Source organism: Epinephelus fuscoguttatus, linkage group LG21 (assembly GCF_011397635.1).
Source record: "Epinephelus fuscoguttatus linkage group LG21, E.fuscoguttatus.final_Chr_v1".
Classification (NCBI taxonomy): Eukaryota; Metazoa; Chordata; class Actinopteri; order Perciformes; family Serranidae; genus Epinephelus; species Epinephelus fuscoguttatus.
Window position 1 is genome coordinate 14,660,737 of NC_064772.1, and position 23,388 is coordinate 14,684,124.

Here is a 23,388-nt window from a genome sequence, read left to right on the forward strand (position 1 = left end):
CATAGTGACGTGAAAACTGGTTATTATATTTTTAGACATTGCTGTTTTTTTTAGCAGGTATTGTGCCCCGAAAAGTGGCTATTTAAAGCCAAAACGTGATATTTTTAAGTGGTTTTTGTGCCTAACCCTAACTGCGCATTTACCACAGCATTGTAAAAACACAGATTTTCAATGTATCCACTAAATAATAATGTGCAAATGTTATGTGTTAGCATGCCAATTACATGTTAATTTCTTTCTTTTTTTTTTTTTTGTGATTTGGTTGCTATTACATGAGCTTCTTACAGCAACCCCACCTACAGACACAAGCATTTGTACATGTACAGAGGTACGTTATTGAAAAGCCAGTGTTTCAGTTTTTTCTTTTAACATGACTGGGTTTTACAATCTGTTTTGTTTCACTCCCAGCAGAATGGCAACATCCCATCCACTGCTTAAGTTCAGCTTGTACACAAACTTGATTGGTCCATCTTGCTGTGAATCAACATATCAATAGCTCTGCTCTTCATTTAATCAAAACAAGCTATTATGGTTACTTGTAACCACTCAATTTGTTATCATAGCAATACAATCGACAGATTGCTTGAAATCCCATCCTAATAAACCTGAGCAAAGGTTACTCTGAGTAAATCTTAATTGTTTATCAATTTTTCCCTATTTGGTTGATAGATTATGAGGCCGTTTTAAGCCCATAATTCTATCCCAGTTTCACCAAAAACCTCACAGATGTCACAGACTAGTTGGATTACAACTTCAAAGTTCTAATAAAAGACATCATGCAGCAAAGTATTCAAGGCAAACCTAAATTCTACATGTGTGTATAATCCACTATAAATCTTGAAAGCAACCATTAACATCAAATAAATCTTCATATTCAAGTAGACTGAGTTATTCTGATGGAGAAAGTGTGTAATACATTCTCATTTGAAGCCAGTTAAAGACTTTGAGAGGCTAATGGAAGTAGATGTTTTGAAAACCTAAATGCAATTTGCTTTTTTCAGCATCTTGTGGTAGATTGATGCTGCATTCACAAAGATACAAACTTCAACCTTGTGTTCATTATTAATATTTCTATCTGGATTTTTGCTGATTTGTTTTGCCTGTTTGTCCACTTGTGTTATTTTCCAACGTTTTAACCTGCAGACGAAAGGAATAACAACCACTGTAGCTCCAGCATGTAAAGATGATTTTATTGTATTGACACCTCCTAATATGGAAATACAGTTTCCTCCTCACTGTTCACGTTTTGATTCATCCTTCAATAGACTGTCAGTTGTAGCCTGTACTCACTTGCAAAAAACAGTCGTCACAACGATAGCATCTAAGGAGCCTTTTCGTGACAACAGAGCTTTGATTCCCTCCCCCATAATACTTTGAAAGGGATGCCTATTCCTGTCTTCCATTTATGTGCAGCTCTGTGATGAGGGCAGCTGAATGCCACACAGACACACACACAGACACACAGACACGAAATAAAAAAAAAATAAGTGAAAGCTTGCCCTGATTGCTAGCTTGATTACTTTCATTGATGTGGATGACAAATCGGCATGGTGGCAAGGCTGGCACGCCACAAAAGGCAGCAGGGCACCAGATTGACAGGCCTGGGAAGCACTCCTGCATGTCTTTAATTAACATGTGTGTGTGTCAAGGGCTACTCCAAACACTGTCGTATTTCACTAAAGTAAATTAAACTACATTTGAACTATTGAAATGTATTTTAAAGCTTATGTTGGGCAGAAGATAAGCAGCTTTGATGTGATAGATGCTGTAAAACGAGTGTTTTTTTTTTCATCTGTGTGTATGTGCATATATCTGTATATGTGTGTGTGGTATTTTTAGAATTAATGGAGTCTTTATTATTGTGTATACTACCATGTGTAGCCAGCATGGGCTTACAAGACACCATAAATTCATACAAGCCAGGACCAGAGTGCAGCGTGCACATTTTCAAACAACAGTGAAAGTCCAAAAGTAGAGAATATAGCTGAAGCATCTCACACGGTCCAATCTTCAGACCATCATTAACAAAATCCATAACTCACTGACAAAAACATTTAGTATGTAGTACCGGAAAAATAAGTGATAATACTAATTAAATATTCTGTCTTTTGAGACAAAGTTAGCAAACTTAAACACATCCATGTTAAAGATTCTTTCCAATTTTGGCTCATGCGTTCACCAGAATATGTTGAGGTTTTGTCAAGACATTTCATGGAACATTAACTCTCTTAAATCATTATGATATGTACAGTGCGAAAAAAAAAATAGCTCACACTATTTGTAGCAGTCATATAGGCACTGATAGAGCAGCTGAGTGTTTCGAGTACCTCAGCTCAGTGGCTGTTACTTTAGTGCCTGCAGTATATCTGCTCTTTTTCACTGCAAGTTTCAAACTTCACTTGACCATCTCTAATTACACTTTGGACATCAACAACTGCATTTTGATCTGAACATTTTTCAGATTTATTATTAAAGATATCTGCTGTTCCTTTCTGGCTGGTAAGAACAACAAATTAGGATATCTTCTAATAGTTTTCAACCAGTCAGACATCTTTTTGAGATATCTAGCATGGCATGACAGAAAACATCACGCTGTTTTAAAATTAATTATTTATTATACTAAGGGGATTTTTTTGTGCACTTATCAGTAGTCAGATCACTCTAATTAAATTTGAGGGTTTCTCCTTGACATTTTGACTAGTAAGAATCAACCACTGAGTTGTGTGGAGAATCTTTTGAGGCATGTGAGAGAACTGAATATATGACCAATCAAAACTTGATATCATGTCTAAGTATCACTTATTATCTTTTCCATTCAACTCAGTGTTATTAATTCCTACTCAGGATGTATTTAGAGAGGAATTACAGTTGTGACTTGCAGATATGTTTAATGTAGGGCTGTTGATCGATTAAAAATAATTAACTAATTAAATGCACAATTGGCTCTGATTAATCACATTTTTTTCTCCTAAAGACTTGTAATAATGGATATTTAAATGTTAAATCACAGAATGAATTAACACAAAGGAAATTTATTGAAATTCAAATACTATTGCTTAATAGCATCATTTTAACTCTGAGCACAGATTCTCTCCTGTTTTACTCTGTCTGTGCAAATGATTGCAGGTTCAATTCTTTTTCAGTGAAGTGATGCTATGAGGCCCAAGTAGTTACTCACAAAAGTCTAATGATTCCCCTGTGAGAGCGAAGCATGCTCATCCTCAGTGCCCTCTCGCACAGAAGAAAAACTTGATAAACAAAGTGTGTATTCTTGATACAATGGTTCCTCTGGAGCAGGGTTCTTCAACATTTTTCAGGCCAAAAACCCCCCTGGCTGAAAGAAAGACGAAGCAGGCACCCTCTTCTACATATATTGTATAAAACTGGGTTCAGCTAGAGATAATTCTCTGAATATTTTTGGGTCTTGTCTCATTTGCACTTGCCTGTAGCTTCTAAGTCAGCAGCAGTTGTAGCATGGTTGGTGCATTAGCCTCGCCCTCTGAACTTTTGCTAGTGGTTCCTGAGTTGGACGGAATCTCTTGCCCGAAAAGTTACACAACGATCCATTGTGGCCAGGGTTGAAAATTAGTACCAGCCACCAGTGATATTCTGGTAAAATATGTAGGTGGCTGCACAATTTGCTTCACTCACCAGCCAAAATAAACAATGGTAATCTATTAAGTGGCTGGTAGACTTTGGAATCCAACAGTCGCAGTAGCAGGTGGACAAAAAAGTAAATTTGTGATATGTGATCTCTGACTGTGGCTCACAAAAATATGGCTTATATTATAGACCAATACGTTTCAACAGCAAATAACTGTTTGCTAACTAGTTTACTTATCCGTTATGGATAGTTGCTGCATAGTGGAAAAAAAAGATGCCGCACAGTGATTTAGTAATAGCTAGCTCATATGGCTGCACAGTGATTCATGGGTTATAGTTAGTCTGTCATTAATGTTGTGTACTGTAAATTATATGGGAATTATGAATAGGGCGATGTATCTCTGCCAGTACAATTTCAGATTTACATTATTGTGTTCTTTTAGACACGTTTTAATTTGAAAAAAAAAAAAAGAAAAAAAACAACAACAATAAAACAAAAGCCTTAGAATGATATTTAAATTAACTTCTCAAACAATAGTTACCCACAGTAACTCCAAGGACCCTCTGGGGGTCCCAGACAACCTGTTGAAGACCCAGGCTGTTGAGGGTAGATTATTAGAGGTGTCTCCGGATACAATTTAAATGATTTCTCTGAGTCTATGATCTTCTACTGCGTTAATTTGACAGCAGTTTTTAGCTAGCCATTTAGCCCAAGCATTAGTTACCTTCACAGGTTTTGATATTTGATATTTGCCCATGCAGTCTGGTCTCACTTCCAAGGCGTTATCAAGGCGTTAAATTATGACTCTTGGGCAGTGGCCCCAGCGCACTATGATGATGCAAGGGGCATCCACTTCATTTTCTTCATATGGATACATAGATAGATAGATAGATAGATAGATAGATAGATACTCCGTGGTCATTGTATATTAAAACACAATGATATTTGGTTGGTGGCAATCCATTTAGCAGCATGAATAAATGAATGTACTACAAAAAGAAATATTAAAAAAAACAAGAAGTCATTTATATAGATGTTCAGAGCAGTGGACATGGTATGAGAAGCGATAAAGTCCACATAGTACAGGTTAGAGCGGAAATAGTTTGGTCTAACAAGCACAGGACTTTGACCCAAGAGACCGGCATTTGTGTCCCATGTAAAACTAAAACTTAACGATGAGATATTTTGTCCCTCTTGTCAGTCGACACATGTGACTGACGTCCATCATGATCTCGACTCAAACTCCTAACCTTAACTAAAGTAGTTTTGTTGCCTAAACCTAACCGCTGACCCCTCCTGCTTCAAGATTCAACCCCAGGAGGGTCTCTGCCCAAGCCTCAAAATTTGAGGAGATGAGAGACCATGAATACCACACTGCTGTACCATAGATTGTTGAAGCTCTGTGGTTTCCATAGGGTGATTTGCTGTGAGGTTATATATTAAAGACAAATTATATATGTGGAAACTAAATTTGAATTTACAAAGTGTGCAGGTTACTTTTGTTTTCTCCAAAGATCCATAAGGCAGCTTTTTAAAAGTACAATGTTTGCCTTAAACTCCATTATTATCCATCTTTAGCCAGGATGGTTCAGCTTGGCATAAAATGTTGTCATGTAGGTCAACAGCCACAGGTAGTAAACAACATGCAGTGTTAATTATTTTGAAGTCTTTATATAGTTCAAATTAATTGCAAACATTAACCTGGTGATTTTGGCAGCAGTAGTTTAATGTTTTCAAATGTTTTCAAGGGGTTTCCATAGATTGATGATCAGTACACTGTCAGTTATTTCCTCTCAGTTTGTCCTTTTTTTTGGTCCTGTAACTTTCACCAGCACAACACACAGGCTGCTCCTTTGTTTCCTGTCAGATCTGTTTGTTTCGGTTTGTCAAAGCAGAGCCTCTTGTGCACCATAGGCTACTAGTGCATTCTGCTTCAGGGTTATATTAAGCACAGCCCATCGTATTACTACATATAACTGACACCCACAGTCATGTCAATGTAATGTGAAAATCCTGACAGAAACATGAACGATTCATTTGATAAAAACTTCAGAACTCGCCTTGAAAAATGTGTTGATATATTTTTTGTTTTGCCTTTGAGATCTCGACGAAAAATGTTGAGGCCCATTTCTATGAAAACCCAAATTCATTCTCCCCACACGGAAACACAGCCATTATCTCTCCGGTGTTATGACTCAGCCAGCAGGTGCAGATATGAGCTGCTGCTGTCGGATGGAGACAAAGTGTATAAATGGCAGTCAGAATTTAGAAAATCATTTCTGACTTTGATTGAAAGCCGATTCTCGTATGTGAACAGTCGCCACAGCCGAGAGAGAGAGCAGTGAACCCTTCCTTATCCCCGCTGAAAACTGCCTCTCTGCATTTTCATATTCATCCTCTAAAAACAGCTATCTGCGCTTGCTTTGTACCTGCTGTCAAGCCATCACACACATCTGTTTGTGTAGATTTAAGGGTCTATTAAACTGCCTTTCTCACTCATGTTCAAGCAGCTTATTCAGGACAGAAAATAGAATTCCTCCTTATTTGATTGTGTTTAATAAATTACAAAAGCGTGCTGCTTATTTGATGAATATTCAACACATTTTCGTTCTTCAAAGTGACACTCCAACTCCTGTTTCAACTGCTGTCACCGCAACGCACACACTTCAACTATTTCTAGTGCTTTACCTTTAGCTGACAGTTCAACTGCTTTCATTTCTTACACCTCTACAGGCAATTCAGCTGCCTACAGGGCTTTAACTTAAAACTGAGAATGCTCCCAGAGATTAAACAGACTGCTTTATATCACACAGTCAACTCCTTTCAATGCTTAAACATCAGCTTCAAATGCTTTCAGTGTTTCAACTTAACTAAAACTGCAACTGCAGAATAATGTTTCACAGAATATACATTTTAAGACATTTTGAATTAACATGCAGTTTTCAGTGTTAACAAGAAAATATTTTTTACTAAGCCTTTTCTAATATTTATATGTTTATGAACATTAAATCACATGCAACTCAGTAAGGGTGTAAGAAAATATTGATGCACTTGAGTATGACAGTAGTATGTTTTGTAAAACAGTATTGATTCTTAAAAACACCGGATTGATTTTTAAGTAATAGTCAACATATAGTAATTCAGTAGCCTGATTCCAGACCATAGACCCTGCCCACTCAACTGAGTAGGCTTGCATCTCTGGTCTGGCATACTTCAATGAATTTGCGATTTATCTCGTCCAAACGATGGACGGACCAATGAACGCTGGGGGTCTAGCAATTAGCCAATCAGCGTCACGCTGATGTCAAGCTGTACGCCGGTAGGTAGCTGGTGAGGATAGCAACAATGGCGACCGCTACAGATCTTACAGACCACATTAACGATGCTATCGAGGTATTTCGCCACTACTCGCGTTAATGGAGGACCAAATTAAGGAAGCTGCTAAACTGGATTTAACGGCGACGCAGCTGGGCGTGCACGACGATGGAGACATTTTAAACGGGCAATGCTCGCTTGTTTTCGGCACCCCCGAGCCATGGATACTAATGACGTCAGATTCTGGGTGAGTCGTTGATCTCTACTGATTGGTTAGGGAAAAATCAAATTCCCTCCCCCTTGTAAATCGCCTTCAATGGAAGCCATGTCAGACTGAAGGTTCTGGGAGCTTCAGTCTGACACTCAGGCTAGTAATTCAGGGCAGTGGTTCATTTTGTGTTGGATTTTAACCCCAGACTGCTAAATCTTTAGTGTCATAAGCCAGTGGTTCCCAATTGATGGGTCGTGGTCAAAAAGTGGGTCGTGGGTCCATCCTGAATGGACTGCAAGTGACCCGCAAACATGTAAAGTTTGAAAGAAAAAAAAAACACACACACTTTATTTTCAAGTATAGTAAATTTCTGGCACAGAACTTTTATTTTGAAGTGCCATTTCCTGCTGCAGAGTGAGTAAATAACGGACAGCTATACCTAACAGAGACGGCAAACTAGCTTGACAACATGGCCAAACTTAAGTATGATGCTGAATATATTAAACTGTATGGACCTTGAACTAATGACGAAGGAGACATCTGGACCCTGTGGTTGCACCAGTTGGAATCCACTACTGTAAGCTAACTTCAACAGTTTTACTCTTCACTCCAACGTTGTGTATCTATTGTCTGATTGCATAAAAAATTACTCTTATTTCATATTTTAAGCATATGGTGGTGTGTTCTTTATACTGTGACTGTTAACCTAAAATTATACTAGAATATATTGCAATATAGAATGGTGCAGGAATGCATCCTAAAATCCAGAAATGAGCTAGCATTTTGCACTCCTGGTTCCCTTGGTTTCCTGGTCTTGAAGTCAATGGTTTTTTGGTTGATGCCTGAAATAAGGTGTGTGGTTAAGACAAGCCTAAGAGACTTTAATGTTTTGTTCTACAACATAAAATGCGTCAGTAAATACCCCACTTGTGAATTTTGAAAACTTTTGTTTTCTTAAAAAAAGCAATGGACACGGCTTCACAGCCTCATTGTGGTGGCAACGTTGAAGTCATACGACTGTGGTGTAGTTTGATTATAACCTAACATTAGCTTTTTACTTCTGACAATTGCATTTACACTTCAAAAGTCACAGAATTGTCTTGGTAATTTGTAAGGATTATCTTGCTGAACAAAACATGTAAGTACCATAAGCATTTGTTGAGCTTATTTTCTGTAGTAATTCAAAATCCAATAGAAAAATCCAAAAGGCTTTTTGACAAGAAAACCAGGGCGATGCTAACTTCTGCATTGGCCTACAACAACATCATCCCTGCGGCACTCCATACGCCTTGCTTGCAGTATCACAATACATCACAATATGTTGAATCGCAACCTCTGTGATACGTACTATAGCATCACATTCTTGTCTTGTTGTTGTTGACACAGCCCAACAGTTCAGGCACATACTGCAGAATTAAAATGAATGCTGATCACTCTATCATCAACTACTTCAACAACTGATTGCTGTGAAATACCTGTTAATTTACTGTAATATTATCACCACACAATGAGGTTAGAAAAATAATTAACATAACACACTGCCACACTTTTCTCTAGTAATGACAATATCAAATGTGTTAAAATTACTTCAGTTTAATGTTGAAGTGAAGTTAAAAAGAACAGTTTACCCTCATTCATTTCAATTAGCTTAAATAGAGTCAACTCATTTTATTTTGTGCTATAAATTACAAAAAAGTGTGTTGCTTTTTTGATAAGAATTTAACTAGTGTCACATTAACTACTTTTAGTTTTAATTGCAGCCACTACCTCTGCTCAGTGTAAACAGATAGATAAAACTCTTATTTTGTTTTGTTTATTTTTCATTTTTGACGTGTGAAGCATATATTACTCAGCGACATGTTACTACAGAAATACAGTTGATGCCGAACACTCTTTAATCTAGATTATTATCAGTAGGCATGTGTTTATCTACTGAATAACTGTGAGATATTAAAGGCTTTTTAAATCTTTACCCTCTGGAGTGTCTCAGATTTCTCTAAATATTCTAAACTAACTAGATCCCAAAACTAAAGAGCACCAGAGGGACATCCTTTATAACACCCAAGCAACCTCATACATGCTGTTTTGTAATTGAGTATTCTATTATCCACTACTGAACTGTCCATTGTTGTAAAATATACGCTAAGTTCCTCCAGAGGTGAGTGTAACTCCAAGCATAGCAGACTGCCACAACTCAAATGACATGCAAACTTAACCTAAAGACACTTAAGGGAGTAAGGATAAAAAGAAAAACGTCTCCTCCAGCATCCACTATCGCTGCACTTGAGAAGGTTTTTATCCGGCAAAATAAACAACTCACAGTCATTATGGGAAAATAGACTGATTAACTGCAAATGAGTCAGAAAAACAATATGACTGCTCAAAATACAGGAAGCATTCATATAAAAATATATGCATTTCAGTAAATCTCTTAAACTGTCTCACAGATTGTAGATAGATTTATGCTTTTATGTAGTGTGTCTTTATGCTGGAATCTGCCTCATCTTAATTACTCTGTTTCATATAGCAGAAATCAAAGCAAATACATGTCATTTTTTAAGTGTCAAGGTAGGAGCTTTATGTGACTGACTGAATTGGATTTGACAGAAATGCTGATTTTCCAAAAAGGGCTTTGCAGCCAGATAAAATCAGACAACCCACCCACACTGATTTATATAAAAACAAACACAAAAGTACAAATATAGAACACGAAGAGCATAGAAGTAACAGAGGGGAGAAAAAAGTGACACATAGAACCAGTATTCATTAAATTTCAGCAGAATAACTACGAGCCCGTGTGTACAGATCCCATGCATCAGCACACCACTAACAGTTTCTCCATGGTGATCGCCAACTCCCCACCTCCCAACTTGAAATGAAAGCGGCGAGTCTGAGCGGCTGAGCCTCTCTCAGAGCACAGCACCATGGCTACTCACCAGAACATGGCCCAGTGAATAGATGAAAAGCCAAGCATGTCAGTGACAGCTGCACTGCAAGTCCCCGTCTACATTTTCAGATCTTTTTTTGTAGCAGAATGACCCCTCTTATCCCCGTCTGCTGTCGTTCTTTATATGCGCTTCATGTATGTTTTATTGTATGAGTCTGAGCCCCCTGCTGTGTCCATTTATACCCTTTGTTCACTGGCAATTCCATGATTTCTTTTGGATATAATAACATTATATAGGATATGATTTACACCGTGGGGAGGCTTATTATGTGCAAGTTTCCTGTGCAACATCAGGAAACAATGTCAGAGTGCAACCGTCCGTGTTTCTTGTTTTATTTTTGGGTTGTTTGTGAAACATACCTTGCTCGTAAGAGACCCAGTTAAGCCCCGACATTCAGCTGCTCTGTTGGAATATCTTGAGGGCGATTGTTGATTAAGGACTCTTGAGCAGCGGCGGAAGCTGTTTTGGTGTGCCGGATCCAGTATTGCTCACAGGTTGCCTGTAGGTATGGACTTTTGTATCCATTTTGGATTGTGCACAGTCCATTGAATAGGAGAATTTGTACTCTCCTCAAGGGAGGTGCAAATACAAAGCTTGAAACATACATCTTGGGGTTTGAGTGTTTTTATTTTTATATTTATTTTCTTTTTTTTTTCTACTTGCAGTGTTGCACGGAGCCAAGCCAAATGGGCGTAAAGAGGAGCAAAATAGAATTACACACTTTCTAACACGACTTTTCATGTAGCGTAGAATGCCAAAAATGAAAATCCAAATGCTAGAACAATTTGAACACACTGTGCAGCAGTGGTAGTGATAGGACAAGCATGTATCAGTGCGTTGTTATGGGTTCTTTTATGCTTTTTACCCTTCTCCTTCGCTACAAGGTAAACAAGCAAACACAAAGCTAACAGGCTGGTCCCTGGAGAACTGCCTGCATACAAAGTGATGATAAGTGTCAGCACTGATTTCAGAAGGGTTCGTGTTCAGATCCCACCCCGCCTTCACAATCCCTGGGAGTGCCTTTGAGCTGCACCGCCGCGCTGCATGCTGTGTTACACTCACCTCAAGGGAAGCAAAGAAAAGAATTACAGAGGAGTCTTTACATTTTTGCAAGTGAAGCAGCTATGGTGCTCAGTAAAAGTAATAAGAGTTGAAACTTCAAATACCACCTGAAAATGAGCAGTGACGGTTTTAAAATGGGTTAGATTAATGAGAGAGAAAAGTATTTGACCAGGGTGTACTTTTAATAAGCCTTGCCAAGCTATACATATTTTATGTAGCCCTCAGTGTTTATTAGATTTAGAGATGGAATATGTGGCGACAGTTGCTGCACTGCTGTGTGTCCTTCACTGCCAGGCAGAGAATGGGAAACGGAGCAAACAGTTCACTGAAAAGACCACATAGTGTGCTTGACCCTCGACCCGGCTTGCATGCTTTGTGGCCCCTCAGCTTTGTCCCTCTTGTCCGTGGCATTTACCGGAAACAAACTGCCACGGATGGCTTCCTCAAGATTAAATGTTGACTCTCTTCCAGGACTGACAGTTTACCTCAAGTTTGCTCCTGACAGCAGGAGATGGTGAATAAACACAGCCAGCTCCATAAGAGAGGCGACATATGCACGCCGAGGCTTGAGGACACAACCAATGCAATCATCACGCCCCGAACGCAGCATCCATCAACTCGCTGATGGATTCCATTAATAAAAGACCTTTGGTGTTGTATCCCCTGTTCAGCATGTACTCCTTCAGTGCCACCAATATAATATTGACCTAATCATTTTCAACCCCTGCAGCGCTGGCTTGGAACCTGAAATACCATTGTTATTTATCCCATAATGAGATGTTGACATTTAGAGATAAATTGAAGGAAGAGTTTCGACAATAATCCTCGACGAGTGTAATATAAAAGTAAAAGCTGTATAATAAACAACACACAACGAGAGAGGCCAATTGAAAGCACAGTATAAAATGTTCACACAGTTATTTATTTGGCTACGTTCACATTAAAAGCAAACGTGGCCCACATTGCTTCCATGTAACACAGATATAATTATTTTAGAGTAGTGTGAACACAGAAATCTGATTTTTTTTTTCCCATTCAGGTCTGAGCCACTTTATAAATGGACATACCTCAAGGGCTACAGGAGATCATTGTTTCCATGATGCTGTTTCAATAGATCTAAAATAAGGACCATAATAGAATCACATCACCACCTTACGTTACATTACCTTACCTGCTGTGCAAACGTCGAATTTGACTGTAATTACACTGTTGATTTTCCCATAATGGCTACCAGAGATGTTTTCATAATCCTGTATCTATATATATCTATTGAAAATAAAAACCATAATAGCTTGAACATTTATTCTTTTTGCAGCAGAAAGCCAAGGCTTCTGTCTTGTGTCATCAAATTGTACACTTGTAATGTGTCATCAAATTGTACACTTGTAATGTGTCATTGTGCTATGCTATGTGTGGTGGAAATCAACACGAAAACGTGCCATGGTGCCAGAGGAATGAATGATGAATCTATCACAATACCTGTGCTCATGAAAATGAGCATATCTCAAATACTAAATAATCTACATAGTTCAAATAATTTGTGGAGTGTTATGAAATATCTTGTTCATGTTTTTACAATCCAAAGTCTTTCGGATTACCATTTTTTGTGTTTTTGAGAAGAAAAAAGGTGTCTAATTTTTGTGTTTTATTTTTGAATGACTCAATTTCAATACTTTATTCGATGATTATGGTTACTGACTTACATAACCTTTTAGAAATATAAAGCATGTAAAGATACTGAAAGACATAACTGACATAACAATAAGCAAAAATACCAATACAGGCACTGGCGGACCATGTCTATTGAAGAATTCAAAGGGTTAATATGTGGTCCTAGATCCAATCCAATCACAGGCCATTTGATCAATGTGAGAACGATCATTTAGTTCAGTTTAAACAGGAAAAGTAATCATAATGATAAAAAACTACTCAGAAATAATGCTGTCTATAAACTGTTTCTACCCAAAGTAATACAGTGGCTGTCCTTGTTGAGCTCTTGAGCACTGTGGCAGGTGTGGTAAGGATGTTACAGATCATTTCTGATGAACCATTAGATGACTCCAGACATCAGGGCAGGCCTTCACCCTGACTGTTTTCATCAGCAATAGTTAGTGGTTGACCTTGACTAAGGATCATTCAGCAGCAGCAGGAGTACAGCCAAGATATCCTGAACCCAAATGTCGCTCCATCCAAGAGGAAGACGTGCTGGTGGACTCGTTCTAAGCCTTTCCCATCTCCCTGGCTCCTGAGGTTACCCAGGTAGTTAAAAAGCACTGCGTTACGTGGTGCCTGCCAGTGGAGGGAAATTTGCCTTGAGATGCAAAAGCCTCTGGCTGTTTTCTGGCTGTCATTGGAAACATCCCTCTTCAGTGTCACCTGGAGTTCAGGAACAGTGCCTCAGGCTCCTCCAGGAAACAGACCAGTCTGACAAGGAGACTCTAACTGATGGTGAACCTCAATTTCAGTAAGAGCATTGTGGTTTCCTTCCTGTTTCTGGAAGAGTTGATCATCTCTTCACCATCACATGGAAACTGGTCATTGAAATTCACTCACTCAGTTTACATGTGTTTGGTAACTTAATGTAGGTTTATATTAGTGTCTGGGGAGGTTCCTCTGGGCAATGGAGTGATCTGAAGGCGAGATTTGTGTTTGCATTTCCAAGAGTGATTTAGGAGCATCCTTCATAAAGATTATGCATTGTCACCAGCCCTGTTTGTTATTTTCAGGTACATAATCTTGAGGCACAGCCAAGAAGTAGAGTGTAGGGCGTCCCGTTTGATAACCTGGAGTAGCTATAGGGTCTCACCTGGGACAGAAGTATTTTTGCATAAAGAGTTTCCAAGTGCAGCTTTGAGAATCTGAAAGCTGCCTGCATTAAGATACAAAACCTTTCTCTGCATGTTATAAAAGCTTTGCCTGAGAAGTTTGGAAATAAATAGAGAGTAAATGTTTCCTGAGGAATAATTTCATTTACATTTTTTACTAAATAAATACACGTCCAATTGGTGAATCCTCGTGGATTTATAGATGCAAACACATTTAGTAAATTTAACATTAGCTGATGGTAAATTTTGTAAGATGAGGCAGTTATTGCCAGATGTTTTATTGGGAAATTCATCATGTCTTCCAAGTGACAGTGGCATTACAGTAAGTTGCACCATTTTATTTCATATCCTATGTGTAGTAAAATGCAAATCATGGTGGGAGTTTTCATAATATCCTGTCAGGAACCAATGTGAGAGCAGTGTCTGCATATCCAGCGGAGAATCAAGAGCATTCTTGGTGAACATTTTGCATAGTCACCCATTCTTATTCTGTGGGTCAATATCTTAAGGCACAGGTCATCCAGAGGAGTGAATGTCATGTTTAGCAATGTTAGGGTCGGGTTGTGCTCGTTCTGAACTAGTTTGTTAGACATGTTGTATGACCACATGGGAAATCAAAAGTGTTTATAGTTGTTCCAAACGGCCATGCTCAAATGTCAGATTGGCTACAGAAATGGTTGGACATCATGATGTCAAATAGGACTATCGTACCTTGGGTTGAGACTTTTTATGTTTGCCATACAAATTGTTAGGCCTGATGGAAAAATCAGTTCTCAATCAGGCTGAGACTACAGGAATTTTAAAATTCTTTTAAGATTCTAACTGAAATCGGGCTGCATCACGCACATTACACCTGATATAGTATATTTCAGTATAATATTAAGATTATCGTGCCAGAGGGAGCATGAATGTACCGCCTCTGATGATCTCATGGGGAAGCAGATGTATAAATCGGAGGCTGACGTGGTGCACGACCCTGCTGTAATGTTAACGATGATTTGCAGTGAGAAAAATAAAAGCAGAGAGCCAAAGTGTAGATGAGAGATTGGTTTGGGAAACCTGGTCCATACAGGTTGTCTATTCCACAGCAAGAACTAGAAGTGAGATTTTAACTGCAAGTTTTAATATCTGTCAACAGTAGTATGCTAGCTAGCATTAGCCTCAAGGGCTAGAGTGTTTACCATTTCTTTATAACACCATCAGCTGCTTCGTATTACTGTCATTGTAAGAGTAATCATCCAGATTTTAAATCCTAAATATCAAGCATTATGGAAATTATCATGGCAGCCGTGGTGAGCAGTTCTGGAGGTTTAAGACTGGCTTGGTAAACTCTTGTATTTCAGATAATCTGTGCTGAACATCGGTACTGACGAAGGTCCCAGACCTGATTTCTCCTCCGTTTGTCAGGAAGGGTAAATCGGGGATAAATAAGCCCCAAACTCTTATAGTCTGAGCCCGGCATAAGATGCATCAGTATTCCTACATCAAAAATGATATATTATTATGTCATTTAAAACTGAATTCTCAACGTTATAATCGCCTGTAACAACTTTGTAAGACTGGGCTATTTGGTCCTTACAACTGGACCAACTGGATGATGAAACATAACCGACATAAACATGATCGTCATGTTAAAGAGAACTGTGGAATATTTTTCACCTCAAGTGTATATTAATTCAACATAAAATGCACATAACAGTACATATTTATTATGTTTACTCTAATGCTATTGTTTTATTCTACTGATGTATATTGTAGTTAAATTTTCACATGTATAGCCTCAGCACAGTGAAAATATATATTTTATTTTGATCATTTAATTTTTATATCTTAAGTACTAATTTTAAACACAGTAGCATAATGCACATTTTATTTTTATTCTTATTTTATTGCACATTTCATTTCTACTTTATTTTATTTTACTGTTTTGTATTGACACACTTTAATTCCATAGTCTTATTCTTACTGTTTATAATTCTCTATTCTTTACATCGGAGCAACTGTAATGAATCATAATTTCCCCTCAGAATCAATAAAGCATTTCTGATTTTATTTTTTATTTTTATTTTTTTTTTTTTAAGATATTTTTTAGCCTTTAATTGATAGGACAGATAAACATGAAAGGGGGAGAGAGAGAGGGAGTGACATGCAGCAAAGGGCCACAGGCTGGAGTCGAACCCGGGCCGCTGCAGCAACAGCCTTGTGCATGGGGCGCCTGCTCTATCCACTAAACCACCAACGCCCCACTTTTCTGATTTTGATGCATCAACATAGGGCTGGGAAATATGGAGAAAAGTAAAATATCACATTATTTTTGACCAAATATCTTATTATTGTATTGTAGGGTTGCCTTTTAGTGTTTTCACAAAACATTTACACAGTGTTATTTTGAAATATAATCATCAGTAATGTGGATGTACAGTAATGACTAAGTGGGTTGAGGCAAATAATAGAACAGCTACAACAGTCTGGTTGGGTCAGAAGATTACATCACTGTACTGTAATAGAGCCTCTTAAGCCAGGGAAAGACAACACTTCCGATGAATATGAAAAACAAAATATTGTCAACAATAATGAAGTCCCAATGTCCTTAAATGAGACAATAATAAAATCCCAGTGTCTTCAAACAAGTACTTTATAATTGAGAGCGTCTTAGCTTGTTACTGTCGCCAAAATTGGTCAAATTTATTGCAGAAAAGGTAACATAAAAAGTGTCCACGGACGAAGACAACAGGTCTAAGTTAAGTAGAATGAAGTATAAGTCAAGTAAAATGTGATTCCCCTTATTTGAGGACACAGGGTCTCAGGAGGATATTGAAAGTCTTAGACAAGATCTAGTCTCCTATCACAGTATTGATATAATATAGAGTTATTGTCCAGCCCTAAATCAAGATTCGTCAATAACTGTTTTATGACTGCATCGTAGCCCTCTTAATCAGAATCACATTGTTAGGTGCCTAAAGATTCACACCCCTATAAATCAGAAGTGTGGGGTCAAAGGATGCATGTAGAGACAGGGGGATTTGCTACTGAGTTGCATTATAGGAAATACAGGATGCAGTGTTATTGGAGCTTGACCCATAATAGGGACTGAAACTTGCAGGAATACCACAGCATTAGTGTTGAGAAGGCTTCTTTTAATGTCTTTCTTGTGAGTGCTTCAACTTCATGGAAGTGCAATACTAAATCGCTGAAAAACTATTATAAGTTTTCAGTGTTTACACTGTGATCATTGCTGGTGTAGTGTACTTGACACTTTACAGAAACCATTTGTCTCAGTACAATAGCAAGACAAAGCTTGGCTTGTGAGTAAATAGGGAAGGCTGAAAAGAGCACTTCAACAGACAGAAAGATGGAAATACTCAGCCCGGTCCTTACTGATTTTATAGGTTTGGCGGCAATAAGATGCAAAACACTGGGACGATTGAGAGCACTGTTGAAGGGTGGATATTACTAGTTCAATTGAAGCTTTATTCTGCAGACTTTTAACACCGAATATTGAGAATCTGGAAAAACATTCCCTGAAAGAAATCCACTAAAAGCTTGCTCTGCATGCTTTTTTTGTTAATTGAGGTGTTCTGTCATGTTGGAGGTGATGGAGTAAAGGCAGAAATATGCACTCTGCTAAATGCTGACAGTTGAAAATGGTCCATCTGTCCATCTTTAAACACCAGCAACGGCCTTCGCCTAAGATATATGGCAGCTTCTGTGATCGCTCTGATGTTCAAAATATTGAAGGGGTTGATGGCCATCAGACAGCTCCAACTTCAAACAGGATTATTCAAGGCTGGTTACTTGTCATGGTAATTTGAATGCTCCCAAAAGCTTCAAGTGTTCTTTCTTTAGAGTTGTTCAAGGATTATTTTTGTTGGAGTCGTACTCTGAGGGAGGGGTCCTTAAGTCATCTTTAAACTCGTGACTTATTCCCCTAAGATTAAAACTCTGCCATAAGAAGGTTGTTATAGTGACTGCACAGGTTTAATGATAACAATGTAGCTTTTCTGACTTCTTTTAAGACCTGTATGTCTGTTCATGGAACATTAAAACATCTATTGATATTCTAGCAACTATAAGAAACAAACTCAAATTTCATAGCATCATTCCACAGACTTTAAACTGAAAAGATTTGATATGAAGACATGAACTTGACTGTTATATGGTGCACCACTTGTTTTAGACAAGGATGTTTTATGTGGCCTTTGAAAAGGACTGATCTGACAGCATGACCTCAGCTCTTGCTTTTAATTCTCAGAGGGCTAAAACTTGTGCAGGCTTTTTTTACTATCAGTGGTTTGCATACTGGCTGCTGTTAATGGCAACAAGAGGCCACTGTTGAAAACGTTTGAGCTTTAGTATCCAGATGTCATGTCGTACAGATATGTCATTGAGAAATTGCACAGCGAACATTAACATCTACCAAGCCACCTGTGCTCCTTTTATTCCAAAGGGCAGAAAATGAATGAAAAGAAGTCCAACATGGAAAAGCTTTTACTCACCTGAGCATTCATTCACGGCTATTTAAAAGGCTGTTTGAATATTGAACTACTAAGAATGTCTGACATTAATGGCATGTAAGCAAAGATAACAAAGATGGGGTCAGTATAGGGTCTCCAGGCAGAAGTATTTCTACATTTAACATTTTTAAGTGTGCCTCTTTGGAAGCTTTGCATTAAAGTTTAAATAAAACCAGCAGTTTGAGGGTATCTAGCTTCAGAATCATGACATATTCCCAGGTGGAACAAGAAAGACAGGCTAGATACAACACTGCAAGCAAATTTTTTTTTAATCATTGAAAAGTGGGCGTGTCATAACAAACATGATTACAGTGTACACCGATGCGATAGTAGTATATAAAAGATACAGACTGATACTAAAGAGTTCCACTATAATAAGCCTTGCACCTAATCTGGAGCTGTCACAGACACTACTTTCCTTAAAGTAAATAAATTCTAGCCAGGAGTCCGTAACCATGGTATTTTGGTGAAACAAAGATATACCCTACTCTAGCTAGCTAGCCAAATTAATCTTATACCTAGTTTCCACCAAGTAGTTCTTTTCAGTTCAGTTGAGTTCATTAGACATTAGGTCATTTGTTTTTCACGTTTCATGTCAAGACTTGTGGATGGTACCAATAACAGTTCTGTTTCGTTCAGTTTTTCATTACACATCTGTCGAGGTACCTTGCACGCTGATATGATTCTAAAAAAATGGAGCTAGAAACACGGCAGTCAGTTAATTGCTGAAGAGAGAATTTTTACCCTTGCTCTACAAGGACTCAATGCATAAACCGGCTATATTTGTGATATCCCGTCAATTGCAACAGAGACTGTAAACACTCTAGCCTATTCTTTTTTGTTCTGAAAATGTCGTTCATTCTGTGGACGATCAATGAGTGCGATGACATGGACATGAATAACCTGTTTATGAGGCTAATTACGGTTATGATCATATTCAAGACATGGTGTTTACATGAGCACAGAGACATTGGATATTCATATTCCCCATACACATTCCAGTTTCTTTTATAGTACTTCAGCTAACATATTCGGGTTTCTCATGAACAGAATATGGTGTTTACATGCTTAAACACATAAACAGGATCCTCCAGAAAACAGATCATGTCCATATGAACACACTCAAGTGCAGATGTGAATGGAGCAGGCTCATTTATGCCCCCTTTACGTACGAAAATGTATACGTCCGTTTCAAACGATGTTACCATCACTGTCCACATACTTCCATGCATCCTTTCCGTTGGCATGGATGTTAACCATTATATCCGCCAGGAGGCAGCCCAGCGTCAAAAGTTTATGACAACAACAAACTCAAAAACAAACATGGCGACTGTGGAGGAGATATTGATAATGTACCTCTTGAATAAAAGACAAAAACAGAGGCAGCGTTGTAGGAGGCGGTGGTCAGTGAGGCCGTTAAATACATCGCGACTGGAGGACGGAGAATTCTTTCCTCTAGTACTGCCGATGACAGAAAGTGAATTGTTATTTCTTCTTCGTGTCTCACTAGAGTTACGTATCGGGTAGTGACAGCAACACTGCCCCCACGGTTCCCGGTGGTACTGCTCCATTTGGCCCGTATCCGTAAGCTTTATGGAAACGTGCAGAAATACGGACGAAATGAACACGGAGCATGGACAGAAGGCTCCATCCGTATCCGTATCCGTATTTAACGTTGAGCATAAATGGGCCTTTAGCCACCTACATTTAACATTAACACATAGATTTAACACTGAACAGATAGGGTTTAGGTACATGTCCATATGAGTTACATACCAATTCTAAGGGTACTATACCAAAAGTATTTGTTGGAAATGCGGCTTTAGCGCTGTGCTCCTGAAGATTGATTGATGGATGGCAGTGATGATAATATTGGTTAAAACACATCATATTTGGTTTTGCAGGATGAAAACATGATTGGATTTTGATAGAAGTATACTAAGAAAGGTTTCATTTTTTTTAGCATATTGTTAAATATATTCACAATATGACCAGGAATGTGATCCAAAAGGGTTAAAAAAAAGGCATTTTTCATTTTACCTTTACTTAGACTCTTTTGCAATATGTAGATGATAGATATTTCCTGAGGACACATTTTATCTTGACCTTCCAACTGGCTGGTTTGAAGACATAAAGAATTTAGTTAGTTGCATTATGGAAAACGTAGGATCCAGTACTTCTGTTTTCTGGACAGAAACTAGGTGAAATCCAAAGATCCATTTGATGAATCGTCATTTTATTTTTTCTAAGTGCTGTAATATGCTTATTATGTGAGATGAGCTAGTTACTGTTGGAGGTTTTAATGGAAAATTGCAGGTTTGATCACTCATAACGACCATTCCATTAGTTAGCAAGTCACAATGGCACTGCAGTAAGTGGTACTATTTCGTTTCATTCCATTATTTTGTAGCAAAATGCAAATCATGATGGGATTTTGTAACATAATGAATTCATGCATAAATGCTGCATGTTTTGATCTTTTGATCTGATTCGGATGTTTGTCCAATAAACATGATGTGTGTTTGCTTAGGTTGTGTGTGTGTGTGTTGTACATAACAGCAGCAAAATGCACATGCTGTCAATGAATATTTTATACAGTATTTGAATATTTTAGTAGTATTAAATATGAGATACTTACACATTATATTAAATAAGATGAGTGATATGAATTATATGAAAATACATTCAAGTTTAAATTCCACTTTAATCAATTTAGCTTAACTGTGAATAGGTAATGTGAAATATCACCCTCACTTGTATAATCATTGTTTAATAACTGCTCACAGAACAAACCTTTAAGACAAATGCCCTCAAATCATTCTTTATTAAGTCGAGCATCAACACTAAAATATTAAAGTTATTTCCTCCAATATTTACTTTCTGATATGGCTGTCTTTAATCTGATATTCTTTTTTTCTCCCAGCTACACTCAGATGTGGACAAAGGAGAAGGCAAGGTGAAGTACGTGTTATCCGGCGAGGGTGCCACCTCCATCTTCACCATTGATGAGAACACGGGTGACATCCACGCCACAAAGCGCCTCGATCGGGAGGCGCAGGCATACTACACCCTCCAAGCTCAAGCTGTGGACAGAATCACCAACATACCCGTAGAGCCCAGGTCTGAATTTGTGGTCAAGGTCCAGGACATCAACGATAATGAGCCAAAGTTTCTTGATGGACCATACTTGGCAGGGGTACCAGAGATGTCACCCTTAGGTAAACCTTCCCATTTGTCTTAAATATAATCCCATATAGTTCCCTCTTATAATTCCATCCTTTTACTTTATTCCTCCTTTCTACGCCCTCACATACTCTCACTTTCTCTTTGACTTGCCCTCGCTCAGACATCTGCATTTGATAATTTTCCACCTCACTGAATTTGTCTTCATCTCTCTCAGTCTTTAGGTCATGAGGGGAATCGGGAAGTTTGCAATATTAATTTGAATCCAGCGTGTTCGCTTTGTAAGACTCAGTACGTGCTAATCACTTTGGGCCCAATTTAAACTGCATAAAGTTCTGGTGCATGAGCTCCACGTCACTAAAGGTCCAGGTTAAACTAGTTGAATTTTGGCATCACCTTAGCCAGAGCATGAAGGTTTATTGTAATCTTTGTTCTTTTCTCTAATACTGTATGCAAAAAAAATAAGTACCTTCTTATACTTTTCTCCTTGTGAGTTCATTGAGCTTTCAAATACCTTCAGTTTTGAAAGCATGATGATGTGACAAGCTTGTAGTACCAAGTCACCCTTGGAAGACAAGGCAGTTCAATCATGCAGCACATTTAGAAATTCGAAGTACTTCACAGCATACATTGAGAGTAAAATAACAGAGTGAAAAAAGTCGAAAGAAAAACAAATCAGGAGCCAAAGAAGTGTAATAGATGAAATGAAAGAAAGCAGTGAGTATCTGAAGCTATCGAAATCTAATTACAAGCAATGATGAACAGATAAGTTTTTAGCCTTGGTTTAAAAGTAGAGCACAGTAGCTGAAAGCAGCCTCACCGTGTTTTGTTCTTAGTCCAACAATAAGCAAATAAATAAGAGAGGATCTGAGAGATCTGGGAGGTTCATTTTGTGGGTGGAAATCAGAAAAATAAAAATCCTAAAACTTTAAAGGGTTTATAAACAGTATTATTTCTCATTTCTGTTAAGAGTTTTATTTGATATTGACCAAGATGACCAAAGTACTCAAATGAAAACCGGGGACGTTTCCAGTTTGGAGGTCAATGTATCATTAAAATATCCCATGTTAGAATCTATGAAATAAAAGACGATGGCAATTCCTGTTTCATGTATTTTGACCGTGGTAACTGTTATGCTGTAATAAACTATGGTGCACAGATAAAATTTAGTACTAACTAATTAACTTTGGAAGAAATAATAAAGAAAATGGTCAAACTACAATGAATGTGTGGACATAAAACATACATTTAATTATGAGCAGAATTGAAATGAAGTAGCGTTATGTAGTATGACTTTATCTAGCATAACCTTTTTAAAACCTTACACGGCAGATCATCCATCTATCAGATACGTTGTGACATCATAACATCACGCGCTAGTATCTCAAACGGTTGCATCTTACCTTGAAAAGACAATTCACTTGATACCTGCTACCCCCTGGCCCAGTTTTCCGTAGCAGTTTTCTCTAAAACCATAAATGTATAAAGAGAGCTGGATACAGCATCAGAGGCCGGTCCCTGTTCAGTCCTATGAAAGTTGCTTAGTGCAGCTTGAGGCCAAAAAGGTTTGACTTCCCTGTGTAAAATTACCCAGACCTCACACTCTGCGTACACATCGTGGGGCTAACAGAGCAGGCGCATTGCAGACTTTCACCGGCCAAACCAGCTACTTCCAATTTAGCCCTTTGCTAACTTGAAAGGCAATTAAATTATTTAATCATGCAGC

The 23,388-nt window shown here is 38.1% G+C and overlaps 1 protein-coding gene across 4 annotated transcripts in view; it reads left to right on the forward strand.

The window, feature by feature from the left end:
• Positions 1 to 23,388, forward strand: part of LOC125882280 (cadherin-7-like) — a 269,395-nt gene that overhangs the window by 135,893 nt on the left and 110,114 nt on the right. For 3 of the 4 annotated variants that reach the window (XM_049566066.1, XM_049566064.1, XM_049566065.1), the window contains one exon: positions 21,403 to 21,697. The exons of the other annotated variant lie outside the window; for it this stretch is intronic. In XM_049566066.1, the coding sequence (XP_049422023.1) occupies positions 21,403 to 21,697 (295 nt within the window). The remainder of the gene's footprint in view (positions 1 to 21,402; positions 21,698 to 23,388) is intronic. 4 annotated transcript variants of the gene reach the window in all.